The sequence below is a fragment of the Argiope bruennichi genome, chromosome 6 (assembly GCF_947563725.1).
Source record: "Argiope bruennichi chromosome 6, qqArgBrue1.1, whole genome shotgun sequence".
Classification (NCBI taxonomy): domain Eukaryota; kingdom Metazoa; phylum Arthropoda; class Arachnida; order Araneae; family Araneidae; genus Argiope; species Argiope bruennichi.
Window position 1 is genome coordinate 100328264 of NC_079156.1, and position 16214 is coordinate 100344477.

At 28.8% G+C, this 16214-nt stretch overlaps 1 protein-coding gene across 5 annotated transcripts in view; it reads left to right on the forward strand.

Annotated features, from left to right (window-relative positions):
• Positions 1 to 16214, forward strand: part of LOC129972409 (sodium-dependent phosphate transport protein 1-like) — a 71398-nt gene extending 55184 nt beyond the window's left edge. For all 5 annotated transcript variants that reach the window (XM_056086540.1, XM_056086537.1, XM_056086539.1 and 2 more), the window contains 4 exons: positions 365 to 497; positions 5247 to 5402; positions 6398 to 6483; positions 15851 to 16214. In XM_056086540.1, the coding sequence (XP_055942515.1) occupies positions 365 to 497; positions 5247 to 5402; positions 6398 to 6483; positions 15851 to 16063 (588 nt within the window). In that variant the 3' untranslated portion in view covers positions 16064 to 16214. The remainder of the gene's footprint in view (positions 1 to 364; positions 498 to 5246; positions 5403 to 6397; positions 6484 to 15850) is intronic.

The window sequence follows — 16214 nt, forward strand, 5'->3', positions numbered from 1 at the left end:
TGACTCCATGTGCTCTTATAATTTTCACCAGCTTTCTATCTTTTACAGCCATGGAATAATTTTTGTATTATTGACATATTTTGATTACAGTGCTGAAACTATCCCACTTATAAATTCATCAATACTCTTTATATTTTATTAACACATAATATACGCATTCTTAATTAAATAATTAATAAATAAAATATAATTAATTTTTTTATTAAAACATTAATAAAATATCAGTTTTTAAAACATTTTATGCAAATAAAGCTTTATAATTAGGGAATTTTTTGATTAATTAGTTGTTGCCATTCGAACGAGCTATTAAAATATTTTCTTCCTTGCAGTTTGTAGTTTATTTTATTTTTGTTTGATTTTCTAGAATGGAATACTGTCTTCTGGCCCATTTGTCGCCCAAGCTTTTACTGGTTTCTTTGCCTGTTGGCTGGCTTTCTGGTTAACAAAAAACAAAAGCATTAAAATCAATACCCTTCGAAAAGGAGCAAATACACTCAGTAAGCATGCATTTACATTTGATGTTTCTGTAAACCGATTTAACAAAGCTTTGTTTTTAATCTCGTGAAAGTACAATTTTTGATAACAAATTCGTTAGAAAATTCATAGACTAATTCATAATATATTGGAGTTGAAATATGTGAATCATTCATTGATGTTATTATTTTTTTTTTCAGATCACATGAATTGTTAGTTTTTGTAGTCAGCAATGAAGTGATAATTTTAAAAAAATTTTAATGATGATAATAATAAAAGTTTGGATTGGATGAAAAATACTAGAAATATATTATTTATATAAATATTTTTTTGCAAGGAAGTTATCCTAATTAGCCATTGGATTATTCAAACATATATTTGAATTCACCCCATGGATATTCTCAATATTTTTTATTTCACATATTATCGTCTTCATTCTTTTCATTTCCATAATTCATATTATCTATAAGAATATTTGCTCAGTTATTATCTTTCAACACAATTGCGTAGCACACGTTTTTAATTTTTTAATCTCCAAGATTACTTTCATGTTGTTCTAAAGACAAAACTTTTCCATTTTGTGTCATTGTCCAGTAAGTTCTAGTGATATAGCTGGTATAAAAGGTGCCCTGGGTAGGTTATTTAATTTTTAAATCCCTTCTTTTCCTACCTTTATTAATCGAACTTTTACTTTAAATAGTTAAATAAGCTCAAAAATATTATCTTCTCTGCGCATTCCAAAATAAGCCGCTTTATATAGCCTTATATAATCCAGGATATCTACTCCCCCTCCCATGTTGCTCACTCTCTATATGCTACTCGGAAGGTCTATTCAATCACATAATTCTAGACTCATTTGATACTACCCCCCCCCTCCCCCCCAGTGAGGAGAAATACGAGAATGAAGGAGGGTTGAATCTTCAAGTGACATTATCATAATTATAGAAAACATATTTTTTAATGGTATGATATTTTCTTTTTAAATTTATACCAAATCAGTAATAATATATCAGAATATTGTGCATGCAATTACATGTTACGGATCACAATACAGCAAAATATACTTTGCATAGCAATGTATGGGCAGCGCAAAAAATAGAAATGCCTCAATAGAATTCAAAATTTTAAAAAAGCTACTATTGTATTAATAAATTTTTTCCCTAATATGAAATATTAAAGAATATTGAAATAATGTTTTTTATTTTATATCGTAGCATTAAATAAAAATAAAATTTCTTTCAAAACTAGATTTATAAGATCCCTTGAGCGTGTAATATGGCCCTAAATGTTTAGAATTTGGAAACATTTGTTGATCTTCAGCAGAGACCCTTGATTTAAAAAGAAACAGTTCAAAATTAAGTCACTTTATCATGTGTTTGTAACGAATTCGACTATCATTCTGACTGCCTACTGTCAACGTATTATCATCCAACAGCTTGTGATGGCAATCTACGATGTAACTAGATTGAGAAGGACAAAGGAGAGTGTCAAGGTCATTCCTTGTTGCTGGTCGGAGGCATCACATTGCGCTTAAGTTTAAAGTTTTATTCTTAACTGTAAACAAATTTTAGCGAAATCCAATGGTTCGCATTCATGTTTTATAATTAAATGGCACACTGAAGATTTAATCAGCTTTTGACAACCTTGAGATAATCAAATTCTTGACTCAAAATCGAGAGAGAACATCTCGCTTGCTCATCAGAGCAACCTCTGCGTGGAATCATTATTATAAATACATCGATAGAACAAATCCATTTATTTATTACTAGCCGCCTTTGGCGACCAGCCGGTTTGCCAATCTTAATGTTCGTTTAAATTTTAATAATTAAATAGGTTGAACCGGAGTTTAACCCCCTTCTTCGCCAAGTTGCGATAACGCTCCAAAGCTGGCAATCTTTATTATGCACTATAATTGAACATCTGCTCCTTTGCTTTTGAACATTTCGCAAGGTCGTTGTTGGCGATTTTTAAAAATTGCTCCAAGCAGGAGGTTAAACTCCGGTCGTACCATTAAATATTTTACGCAATTCCAACTTTAATAGATTCTTCGGCAAAATATTTTAAAACTTCAAATTTTGATAGTCATATAATTCACTCATAATATTATAAGGGCCTTCAGTCATAGCCTGATATGTATCTCTCTAATTTTCTGTTACCCCTCATAGAAATTATGCTTTAAATTAAAGTGTAAATGATTAATCTGCAATTAATATAATAATATTTTTTACTGAAACAAAGCATTTTTTTAATACTATGATTACTGATAATAGAGTCACTGAGCGTTTAGACTTTATGGGCGCTAAAGAATATCTTTCTTAATTTATGTAATATCTCAAGAATTTGTCAACAAAAATTTCTCAGATTCATCATGAACAGATCGATTCATTAACAATGTTTAATTTTAAATGCATCAAACACTAAAAAAATAAAATGAATCGTTTAAAATAATCGGTCGAAAACAGGTTTAAAAAAATACTTAAAAAACGATGTACTTAAAACTATAAGCATATACAAAAAAGTACATAACTAACATAAATACAATTTAATTACAAAAGCATCCAATTAACCTAAAAATTTAAATCATTGAAAATAGGTTAAAAAAAAACTACTTAAAAAACGATGTACTTAAAACTATAAGCATATACAAAAAATATATAACTAACATAAATACAATTTACTTAAAAAAGCATGCAACTAACCTAAAAATAATTTAAATCATCCGTTGGTTGCCATGTCAACAGTCAGAAAACAATGCGCATGCGTGAATTTTCTTAGCCAGTTACGTTAACGCAAGTGCGTGAATTTTTCTACGCCAGTTGGGGTAACGCTATGCAGTTTATACATTTTTAATTTCCTTTATTCTGTGTTATTTTAATTCAAAAGTACTTCAGAATGAATGTGAAACATGGATTAATTAACAATATTTAATTTTAAATGCATAAAACATTAAGAAAATAAACAGAATCGTTTGAAATAATCCGCCGAAAAATGTTAACCCTAGCCTCAATTCTGTTGGGAGAAAAAAATAACTGAAAGTTGGCAGTGGGGAAAATGGAAGATTTTTTTGGCGGGAAAGTTAGTTTTTAACTAATAATTAAAATTCTAATTAAAATTTCAAAAAAAGGGACCCCAGGTGCACATTCCCGACCTCTAAGGTATACATGTACCAAATTTGATAGCTGTATGTCAAATGACCTGACCTGTAGAGCGCCAACACACACACACACACACACACACACACACACACACACACATTGAGCTTTATTATAAGTATAGATTGCCCCACTTTAACCCACAACTAGCTAAGATTTTGAAATGTCTTGAAGCCAATAAGCAAATTGCATTAAAATAAAATAGCACAATTCTGAATTAAAGGCAAAATTTATTATTGTTATTACAAACGCTGTTTCGCAACGTAAAATCTTGACAGATTCTCGTGGCCAGTGCATACCTATAAGAGAATATAGATACGTACTGGTCTATTTATAGAAGGAGATGACAGAGAATTAGTACAGTCATTCATCAGCGTAACACATTATAACAATCATTAGCAAAAAAAAAATATATATATATATACATATATATGCATCATGAATTATATGTTGTCAAAGAAAAAAGATTGGATTAAGTTTAAGAGAGATGGATTAGAGCAACTTAATTCTGTTATATAAGGTATGCAAAAGTAGTTTGAAAGTAGAGTACTACTTTGAGATTGTTCTGATAGTTTTGAACCTTGGTCAAATTGTGAAAAAAAAATTTCTAGCCAGTTTACCTTCTTTAATTATCTATTTTACATCAGTTGCAGAATGGTTGATAATCGAGGTGAAATATAGCGAGCATCAAGATCACGTGGATATCGAATATTTGTAGGATAATTTTGAACCTGGAGTTCTCTAGTTCTGAAGACGAGACTCAACTCGCACCAACATGACTTATTAACAACAAATTTTGAATACCAGAGTCGAATGCTTTTAAACAAAGATCTATGGAATAGGAGTCCTGATTTATTGCTCTGATATTGAGAATTAGAATAAAAAAGTAAGCTGCCTGTGAAAAAAAAAGATTAACTTGGAAAGAAACAGATTTACAATTGGCAAAGAGTAACACCAATAAAGTGAAGAGTTCGGCAAAAAATAATTGTAGATTCAGTCTATTGTAAAATCATTTTGTATGTTAATTTCTTGAAAATTCTTCATACTTGTTCTGAAATACGATTTTCATTCATTATTTTGTCAAAACATTTTTAATTCAGTAAGAATATACGACAAAGTGCTTTACTAAAGGCTCACCTTACAGAGATATAGCAAAAGTAACAGGCGTCTTGTGGATATATTATTAAAAAAAATGTAGTAATTTATTTACGTCGGTCGTTATCAATGATTTAATAATCAAAAAATGATGTAATGTTTGTTAACTAATACCTACTCAGGTGTCGTCCTCGTCATGTGACTGCGGTTCAAAATTACGAGGTCCGTCCCAAAATAGTCCCGGTGTTTGCTTTAATAATGGACATTAATATAACTAAACTAAACTGCACCTATAGCAAGCAGTTGTCCTTTCATTTTAAATTCCAGTTCACAATAAAATGAATTTCTGTTTTGCATATCATCATATTATTAAGTAATAATGAATTACAAATAATTCCTCATTAAAAATACAATTTATTACATGCTTCAAATTTTTTTTAATTGCTTAATTTTATGAACATTTCTGTGTTTATGAAAATAGTATTTCATACCATTTTATATGTTTTTTTGTTTGTTTCAATTTAGGTTGCATCTTATTTACCATTGGAACAATTGGTGTATATTTATCAGGCTGTGACACTATGTGGAATGAGATATGTCTCTTCATCGCTACAGCTAGCATAGGCTTCGGATTTGCTGGTTGTCTTATCACGGCAGTGGATATGTCACCAACATACTGTGGTAATTAATTAAACTATGAATCTTTAATGTTATATGCACATTCTCAGAATAAAATAATGAAACAGATTTTATTGAACACGTTTGTGAAATGTAAGCTACTATTTTATATTTTAACGTTATAAAAACCGCTTATATCACCAAAAAATAATAAAAATAACAGTGAATAAATTTTCAAAGTAAAATTTAAAATTTTCTTGTTTTCTAAAAACACATTTTTTGGAGGGTACCAACCGTTTCTATTTTATCTTTTTTTGTAAAAAGGTACACACAGCTTAAAATGATCTCATAATAATTAATGATTTTGCTTAACCAATTTACTTTAAGAATATAGATTTTTTTATCAATTTATTTAATTTAAAACACTTTAACAACACTTTTATCAAAAGGAAATTTTTTGAATTATTTCCATATAAAAATATTTTAAATAATTTGAAAATTTTCTCAAAAAATTTAGGAAATTTCGCAGTTACTTGATGTGTAAAATGGAATCAGGATTTCAAAAAATTAGGTAAAGTTTTACTGAATTACATGCTGAATTCAGTAAATGTTTGAATTGTTTTTTATAATTGAATTGAATGAATTTGAATTTTTATTATAATTCCAAATTTTGTAGAAATATTCAAATTTTTTTATAGTGTTAAAAACAATTTTTTAGTAATTAACATTTTTAAGGTTACAATAAACTATTTTTGATTAAACTTTACCAAAGTATTAGTGCAGGAACTATCCCCTCCTTTTTTAAATAAAAATTAGAATGTCTTTTGATTTATTTTGTTTATTTACTTTACTACAAATATTTGACATAACATGAGGCGATTTCTCCCCATTTTCCCCAGCAAAATTTTTAAAGGAAAACACATCATAGTTCATTAAAGGCTTTTATTCCATACTTATTAATAATGAAGAAGTTAACAATTTACATTAATAGTTAATAAATTAATTAACAATTACTAAATTAATGATTGATTAATTAAATAATTCGCTATTACTTTTAGGTGTGTTGATGGGATTTGCGAGCACTTTGGCAAGCTTTTCTGGATTTGCCATTCCAATGACTATGGGAGCTCTCACCAAACATGAGGTAATTTATTTTGTTCTCATACTTCCATATAAAGTATAAAATAACATACAATCATAGGCATAAGTTACACACCAAAATATAAAAACCATCTGGAATGGTTCCCCCAAAACTTACTCTCATATTTTTTAATAAAAAGAGTTTTTCCTCACCCCTCAAAATGTCGTGAATCTTGAGTAATGCCACGAATATTTTTATCGCACTGCTGAACAATAATTACGAAATATAAATGTTTGGCGTAAATAAAGCATTTTTACTAAATCTATTACAAGAATCTGAATTGGGAACGCTTTTTTCTTCAATTCCTATTATTAGCTCACACTCTCTCTATATATATCTTGTTCAAATTTTCAATCGTTAATAAAATACTTTTTATTCATCCACTCAAGTTCAAATACATTTTTTAAAACTTCTAGTGGATGACACTTGATGTTAATACAGGTTTTTTTTCAAATCATAATTAATTAAATTTGTCCAGTAATTTCTATTTGGTCGCCAAATCCATCGCCAAATGGTCATCATGTTTGTCGCCAAGCTCTATTTTGCCACTTAATATTGTAATTCTGTCATATGTATATACATATTTATATTAATTGTAATTATTTAATAAAAAGTAACTAAAATAAAAAAAAAATTGTTAACCTAAGCAGGAATTGACTTAATTTTTATATATATATATTGCTTGTTTTTTTTTTTCTCGATCGATATATGCCAAAACTGACAGGAAACTACGGTTGTAGTCACAAGCTAATTCGAAGCATTCGATGTAGTAGCAAGCTAAATCGAATTGCATTGATTTAATTCATTACGCTTCCATTTCCTGCAGGTACCGATCGACAGACCTCTACTCCCTGGTTATATCGCAAAATTCGATATGTGCCTACGGTATGGATATCAAATATGTTTATCGAATTTTATCCATTTAGCTGTCTACGTTTTGTAGTTATCGAGCTGATATATTCGAATAGCTGGACGTACAGACTTCCTCTGAACGCAATTTGCTCACAATTTAATAGAAATCTACAAATTTGGTTTTAGGCCTATATACCAAATTTCATACAAAAAATTGAAAGAAAAATTTGTTAAAAAGCTACACTCATAGTCGCGAAATTCGGTACCAAATTTAACCCTCTCGATTCCAGTGGGGCGGTTTGAGAATTTACCCTATAACATTCACGTGGGGCGGTTTGGGGCGGCTGCTAGCCGTTTTAGGGGAGATGGGTATTAAAAGGGGCTATTCTACTGAACACTCCAGGAGGTCCTCGTTATCTTCGACAATCGCGGCTTTTTCACAGTAGTTTCCCCTGTGCCTTCGGGGTTTCCCCTATGCCCTGTGTAGGGGTTGAGGAGGAATTCACTAAATAGGTTATTGGCGTTTATTTTGTATTTTAAAAGGGTTTTAGTTTCTATTTTCACGTGTTAGCTCAAAATTGGAAAGATTTTATGGCCATTTATAAAAGAAATTTTCCACTGAAGTTCTCTGGTAACGATGAATGATATATAAGGATACCGACACTTTGTTTATTTTTCGGACAAGCATCAGAAGACCTTTCCAGTAGTAAGACTATTGTAATGATATAAAGACAAACCATTGCATTGTCAATGCGGCCTATTCACATCGCAGTTTTCTCACAAAATGGGTAGCGATACTTGTTACTATGGTAGGAAGTCGTTTTACACTGCATCTTATTCTTTCATCAAAGGACTGTCGGAAATTCTGAGACCGTGTACAAACTACCGCTTTTAAAATAGAATTAAAGACAAAAAAAAAAAAAAAAAAAAAAAAGATTTGGAGTATTTTTTATCGCCCTCTTCAAAGAGTGAGATAATTTATATAAATACTGAGTTCCTTTTTAGAATGCCATTCTAAAAATTTCTCTTCAGTTGTGAATTTCTACTCTTTATTTTATGTACTGTGAATCGGGTGTTTGGATTATCAGAGTAATTTTTCTATTGAAACGCTTATTATTTCTTCATTATGAGTAAAAGAAATCGTGAACACACTGAAGAAGAAATTAAAGCAATTTTACTTGACTCTGATGAAAGTGACAGTGATCTATCAGCGAAGATGATGGTTGGCCAAAAAATGATACTTTAGCTGATCTCTCGTTTATTCTAAGCAAATAAGCAGGAGATGAAACTAACGAGGGTCAGGTGAACGAGAGAGATAGAGATGAGGAGTCAAAAAATGTTATATAATATACATATAATCAAAAATTTGCAAATGATTCAATCGTGTGTAAATTTGTGGAAATTTAATATGAAGCTTTTGTTCAAAAATTTATCTTGTCTTAACAATATTATAGAAAACTTCACATAACACTTTAAAATCAGAAATTCAGCTTGAAAAATTCAATATGACAGTTCATACTAAAAAAGTAATATTTATGATTAATGTAATTTTAAATGTGTTAAATCTTCATATTTAGTTTATGAAGAATGTAATGTTTTAGTAAAATGTTCAGGCTGAAAACTGAAGGAATGTATTTTTGAAATATATTTCGCTGAGTAATCCCCCCCCCGAATTTTATTTCATAAATTTTTGTGTTTCAGTATTAAATGAAGTTTTAAAAATATGTTATCTCATCTATCGAAACAATTCGATAGATGAGATATATAACGTTTGACGTAATATATTCCCTTGGTTAGAAAAAAATTTTAATAGTTATATTTTAAAAGATTAGTAAAACTGAGGTGCAAAATACAGATATTTTTGGAATTTATCTTTACTCTACATTCTTTTTCGATCGCGTACGGTTTTGACGGTTTTGGAGAAAAAAAAATGTGAAAACTTCTTTAAAAATTTAATTAAAGTTCTAAAATTTTTCTCTTAGTATCACTATCGAAAATGCAAAATAATATTTTATATTTAAAAATTAAATAAAGATAATCGTTTATACTAAAAAAAAAAAAAAAAATGCTAAAGACAATAAAAAAAAAAAAATCTTCGCTGAGTGTTGAAAGAACATATTATTTTCGAAACATCTTTCAAAAAGAGTAATAACATTTTTTTTAATCCAACGATTGTTTTTATTTCGGTATTAAATGAAGATTTAAAACATTATCTTGTTTATCACTGAAAAGCATTGACATCTATACTATGTAAAAAAAATGTAGTAATTGCATTGATATATGTATAATGTATGTTTTACATTAGTATGTAAATTTTTTTTACATGGTAATATATGACATATTATTTAATTTTGGCAACAAAAAAATATAAAAGCCTATTGAGAATTAAATGAATTATAAAGATGTTTTTGAAATTGCTAGTAAAGCCAGTTTTTATTTAAATGGTTTGGAAGCCTAAGATGAAACTTACGAAAAAAAAAAAAAAAAAACTATTTTTTAAATTATAGAATAAATTTCAAATTTTTTGTAAAAAGAAAAATGCCCCGCAAAGATGGTGAGCGAAACACTTAACACTAAAAAATATAAATACATTAGAATAAAACTCTTAAGCGGATGGAAAATGAATCTCGTTGTCGAAAACCGCAAGGCAATTATTCAAGGTAGAGCGTCGACAGTTTTATTACTTCAGAGTGCGGGGGGTAACTGCCCCTCAGCTAGGACGAGTCCATGTCCTTCAGAGACACGCTGAGAAAGTCTGGATGTTAAAGGGAGTGCCACTTGAAAAGTGCTTGGATGTTAAAGAGATAATATTTTTAACTCACTGCATTTTCGAGTTATTACGTTTATATGTTTCTGAAAGTACAGACCGAAAGACGGTCAGCCCCTCATTGGATTAGATTTCAAATTTAACAAGTGTCTACATTATAGATATCAAATATGCGTACCGAATTATTTTCATCTAGTTCTTTTGGTTTTGTAGTTATCGTGTTAAATTGTATTCGAACAGTTGGACAGACAGACTTTCTCTGAATAGATTTTATTCAACATTTGATAAAGATCTAAAAATTTTATGTAAAGATCATGCATCAAATTTTACCATTTACACTCAAAGCGTTTTTTAAGTTATTTTTGTCACTGGCAAACAGATATATTTTTCGAATTCCGGTTGGTCAAAAACGTAAAAATTTGCCACCATTTTGAGTTTGAATTTTTTGTCAGTTACAATATTTACTTTAAATTTCATATAGGAGAAAGTTAAAAAATAAACGTATTCTTTTATTTTTTGCAGCTGTTTCCAAGTATTTGCATTTAACATTATAATATTTTTTCTGTATAAAATTAAAATTCAGTTAATCCTTTAAAGGGCCATTTTTTTCTAGTCATATTATGTTAAAATATTTTTAGGCTTGAAATTAGTATAAGGAAAGGGATTCATTTAGCTTATTAGATAAATTTAATTTGATTAATTAATTAATTTGGTTAATTAATAATTAAGTAAAAATGAAGACACATTATTTTGTGTGAGAAAAAGAACTGAAGTATATTAGTTTCTGTTTTACTAAAAAAATTTGTCAGAACTTATGCCAACCTACATAATTTCATACAAAGATTGATAAATTTAGTGGGAAGCATACTTCCCACGGTTCTAGAAAGGGCTAAACCTTGATTTACACACTTAATACTCTCAATTTTTCTTAAGCTCAAACTGTTTTTTTCAGATTAATGCTTTTTTTTTTGTTGCTGTTACATCAGATTTTGACGATCAGATGGATTTGAAACAGTATTTCGTGCTCAAGTTTATAACATAAAACGATTGAGAAGTATTAAGCACATATACCACATAAAAAGATAAAAGCAAAATTTAGAAGGTCAAATATAGATGGAAACATAATTTAATTTCTTTGTACATGTTTGGAAGGGAGATGTACGCTAGCAGAAAATATCATTCTCATTCTAGTTAAGATATGGAGGCACTTACTCAAATCTGTCACTTTTCTTACTGTGAACTTTAAAAAAAAAAAACTATCTATGCTATTTGAAAAGAGCTCAAAATTTCGAAGTTCACAAGGTTAAAGTTTCGACACATGCGTTCGCTTGGAAACAAATTTCTCATCTATCTTTATCTCTAGGACATGTTATTTGGATTCTTGATTTAATTGCAAATCAAAAATTATTCTTTCGATATATGATCTGAAAAGATCCAAATAACATCTCCTTGATTTAATTCCAAACCAATTATTCTTTCGATATATGATCTGAAAAGAAAATAATTCGATTTCTTTTAAATAATTCGTTTCGAATTGCTCGAAATCATTCAGTGTCTTTTTGTTTAAAACATATCACTTGTGGAAATCAATGGCGGATTTAAGATGAACCCCCTCTTTTAATAAATTAATTTATTTTCACATTTCAGTGCATTTTTAACTGAACATATTAATAGTTTATTTTTTAATTTTAATAAATAGGTAAAAATATATTTGTATTTATTTGTTCTTTTATCATAATACATGAATATGAGACATTTACGATTGTAAACATAATTTAAGCAGCCTTTAGGTTTATATAAAATTTGCAACAATTAAATGAATATAATGAAACAGATAGAAACTTTGCCGATTGCGCGTGAAAAAGTGTTAATAATATTCTAATATTTTATTTTATTTTGTAATTTATTCGCTTGAAAAAGTTTTAATAGTATTCTAATATTTCATAATTCATAGGATTTTATTTTATTTTGCAATTTATTCGCTTGAAAATGTATTAATAGTATTCTAATATTTCATAATTCATAAGATTTTATTTTATTTTGCAATTTATTCGCTTGAAAAAGTTTTAATAGTATTCTAATATTTCATAATTCATAGGATTTTATTTTATTTTGCAATTTATTCGCTTGAAAATGTATTAATAGTATTCTAATATTTCATAATTCATAAGATTTTATTTTATTTTGCAATTTATTCGCTTGAAAAAGTTTTAATAGTATTCTAATATTTTATAATTCATAGGATGTTTTTTTATTTTATAATTTATTCGCTTGAAAAAATGTTAATAATATTCTAATATTTCATAATTCATTGGATTTTATTTTACTTTTTAACGAGGCTAAAACATCTTTTTAATCAACTTGGTTGTTGCGGCCCTTTGTCAGCTAAGTGACTCTAGGCAGTTGCCTAATCTGGCTGCACTGAAAACCGCTATTGGTGTAGGAATTTAAATTATTACAACCATTATTACAATAAATATTTGATTTAGATTCAAAATAATATATTCGGCAATTTTATTTTTGATATGACTTCAGCTAAGGGCTAAAGAGATATAGTATAATAACTTTTGTTTCATGTAATTAAAATTTTAATTCCTTCATATTTTTAGCTTACTTCTTGAATAAATAATAATTCAATTGTAAATGTGATTGAGATGATTCGTTTGTATATATCGTATCAGAACGAAAAAATTAATTTTGTTGAATAATTTGTCAAATTTTTGATAAAAGTTAAATTAAAAAAAAGTTTAATAAACATAAATTACATGTTTCTTTTTTTCAACTATTTTGCAGTTAATTAAATTCACAATTATTATTAAAAATAGCTTCTAAACATCGTTCAATAAGTTAACTCTGAAAATGGTTGAAAATGTTTGAAGACAAAATTACAGGGGAAAATAATTCAGTAATATGTTGGACAAAATAACTCAGAAGTATGTTGGATAAAATAATTCAGTACTATTTCTCAACACTTGCTTCACTCATCAATAGAGTTAAAAGAAAGATTGCAATATACTGTTAATATGAAAGATATTTAGCTGTAATACATTTTACAGTTTGCATCATATCTTTCATTTTTTCTATTGCATTTAGACAATGAACTCAAAATGATGAGTTCATTGAATGCAGCTTCGTTGCAAAATATTACTTAAACATTCTTACAAAAATCATCGATATACATTCCTGTCTTTCTACTGAACGCCTACTTTTAAGTCATAGGTTAAGTTTTGAAAATTTCCCGTGGACTGGATGCTCAATCAACTATGTCAAAAGCTATCCTCCCTCTCCTAAACCCTGCTCTTTCTATCATAGTTTGTATATAGCTGCAGGGCCCGACTTAGCCTAATTGGGGCCCGGAGCAAAAATTTCTTTAGGGGCCCTCCTCTGCTTCACTACTTTAGTAATGAAGAACTGTGCATAGAACTTGTCTATGATATTTTTCGATTTAGTAGCTCCCTCTGATGTGGGGGCCCGGGGCAACTGCCCCGTACGCCCCTGCCTTAGTTCAGGCCCTGTATAAATGTAATAATTTTCTTTAACTATTATCTTATAATGTTTACATTATAGGATAATATCCTATAACGTTGTCATTTCTTCTTACATTTTGCATTTAAAACATTTTTTATACTATTGAATATTATTAATTTCAATCAGTCATAGATTTAGGTATTTAGAAGTTGTGGCAGATTGGTATGAGCGAGGATAGAGCCTGGAACTTCGTGGTTTGCAGCCCAGTAACATGACCACAATACAAAAGGAATTGCTTGTGTAGCGTAGCTGTTAACTGGCTTATAAGCTTTTCACCACAAAGTCCTAGGCACTTCACAATAAGACCTCTTTTAATAAAATGATCAATTTATTTTCCATTTAGGCACATTTTCAGTAAGCTAATGATTTATTTTTTATTAATTTTAGGAATATATAATTATTTTTATTTATCTTTTATTACTCGATTTTGTCTAGTACTCACGTTTGTATGCAATATTATAAAAGCAGACGATCGATGTTAGTAAATATTCTAATAACTAAGAGAGCGTAATGAAATGAAGAGAAGAACTTAAAAATTATAATTGATAAAGCGTTAATATCACACTCATATATATATTTTTTTATCATTCATAAAATTTGTAATTTTACAAACTTTTTTTTTGATAACTAGAAGAATAAAGTTTTTTTTTCTCGATCTCTTTGAGGTACCTCTAAGCCTAACTGCTTTAAGCAGCTGTTTGGTCTGATTTAGAAATCCTCCGCTAATTTCAATTCATGGCACATTGGATGTTGAAACCAAATTTTCTTATTTTTTGAGAAAATGTTTTGATATTTACTGACAATTTTATTATATCAGTTTAATGACGGAAAAATATTTCATAAAAATTCATTGGTAACTTTTTGATTTTTTTTGGTAAAAAAAAAAAAAAAAATGTGTTAAAAAAGTTATAACACAAATTGTTCCATGCGTATTAAGATAGAGTATAAATCTGATTTTTCAGACTTTTTAGATAGTTTTTAATTCTACACAGAATTTTGCATACTTCACTTTATTGAATATATGAATTTTACTTCAAAATTTAAATTTTTTTACATTAAAAATTTTTTTTAAAGAAATTATTGTATTAATATTGTCTGAGGTCGTCAATAAAAAATTCCAAGATTCATAAATGAATTATTCATGCAAAATTATATCATTATATGTACAATATAACAGAAAAGTTTCAGGCTTTTAAATAGAAATATGATACGCATTGAGTAATTGAAAAATCCAGTACTTGGTGAAACCGAAATCTGACATACTGCAGCTGTTTAAATATAAACAAGTGGAAATAATAAAAAAAACTCTAATATCGAGCAGACGAATAAAGATATCAAATCCCAAACAATTATTCGCAATTTAACTATTCACAAAAGATTAAAATAAAAAAAAAATCGTAGTTTTAGTTGATTTTTCACATTTTTATCGCCCAGTGCAATCTTAAAGGACAATTTTATCATAGTGATTGCACAGGTCAGTGACTTGTGGACTTGAGATTTATGAGCTGTTTAACTTTAGTTACACTCGAAAAGAAAGTAAACTATCTCTTTGATTTACTGAACTAAAATATATCCTTTCTGTAATTTTTTTTTTATAATTTAGCAAAGAAAAAAAGTGTGTCTTAAAAATTCGATATCCTTTGAAGTAATAGGGAATTTGCATTGAAGCAAAAGGATGGCATTTATGAAAGTTATATCACATTGATTACTTTGATCCCCCATGCGGAACACGAATAAAATCTGAATGATTGAACCGCCGCGACAGCATTGGCGAAAATTAAGGTTGAATCCTAAGAGCCATCACCGGCCACGGTACAATCCTTCCAATGGTAAACACGTTCCGTCATCGATTGTGGGTAGTCGACTCCACATCAATCAATCACCATACCGGAATCTTCGGAACCTCATATCTGAGGTGATTCCTCAGGTGGGGTATTTATGAAATGTATAATCTACTCTAAAAATTTTAATTTTGAGATGATAGATGTATTTAGTCGAATAATGGGAATTTAAAACCCATTATTGCTTAAATGCGTGAATCCAAATTTACGTTTCAGGGTTACAAAAATTCTAGAATCATCGAAAGTTTAAAGTCAGTATTAGGCTACTGGTAAAAAGCAAAAGTAAACTTTATACCATGATATTGAGGTTTGATCAATATTTGTTATTTTTTTTTCTGATAAAGTTTAATTGAAAAATACATTTTTTTTTTTTTTTTTTTAGCAAACATTAGCCCAATGGGGAAAAATGTTTCTAATCACAGCTGGTGTTGGAGCTGGAAGTGGTATTGTATTCCTCACATTAGGATCGACTGACATCCAACCATGGGATCCATGCTCTTCAAAGGACGTCAATATGAATAGCTCTGAAAAACCACAAGACAAATCATTGCCAATGGATTCAGTAGAAATTCAATTAAAAACGCAAAAATTGTGAGAAAGTGCGAGTATGCGGGATTTTTCATCGAACTTTTAAACCTTACCATGTGCCTTATTTTGTTTTGTCTGTGCTGTAGATTTGTGTGTGTGTGTTTTCACATATTTATAATTTACATTTTCCTGTTTTTGTAAATAAATTATTTATAGAA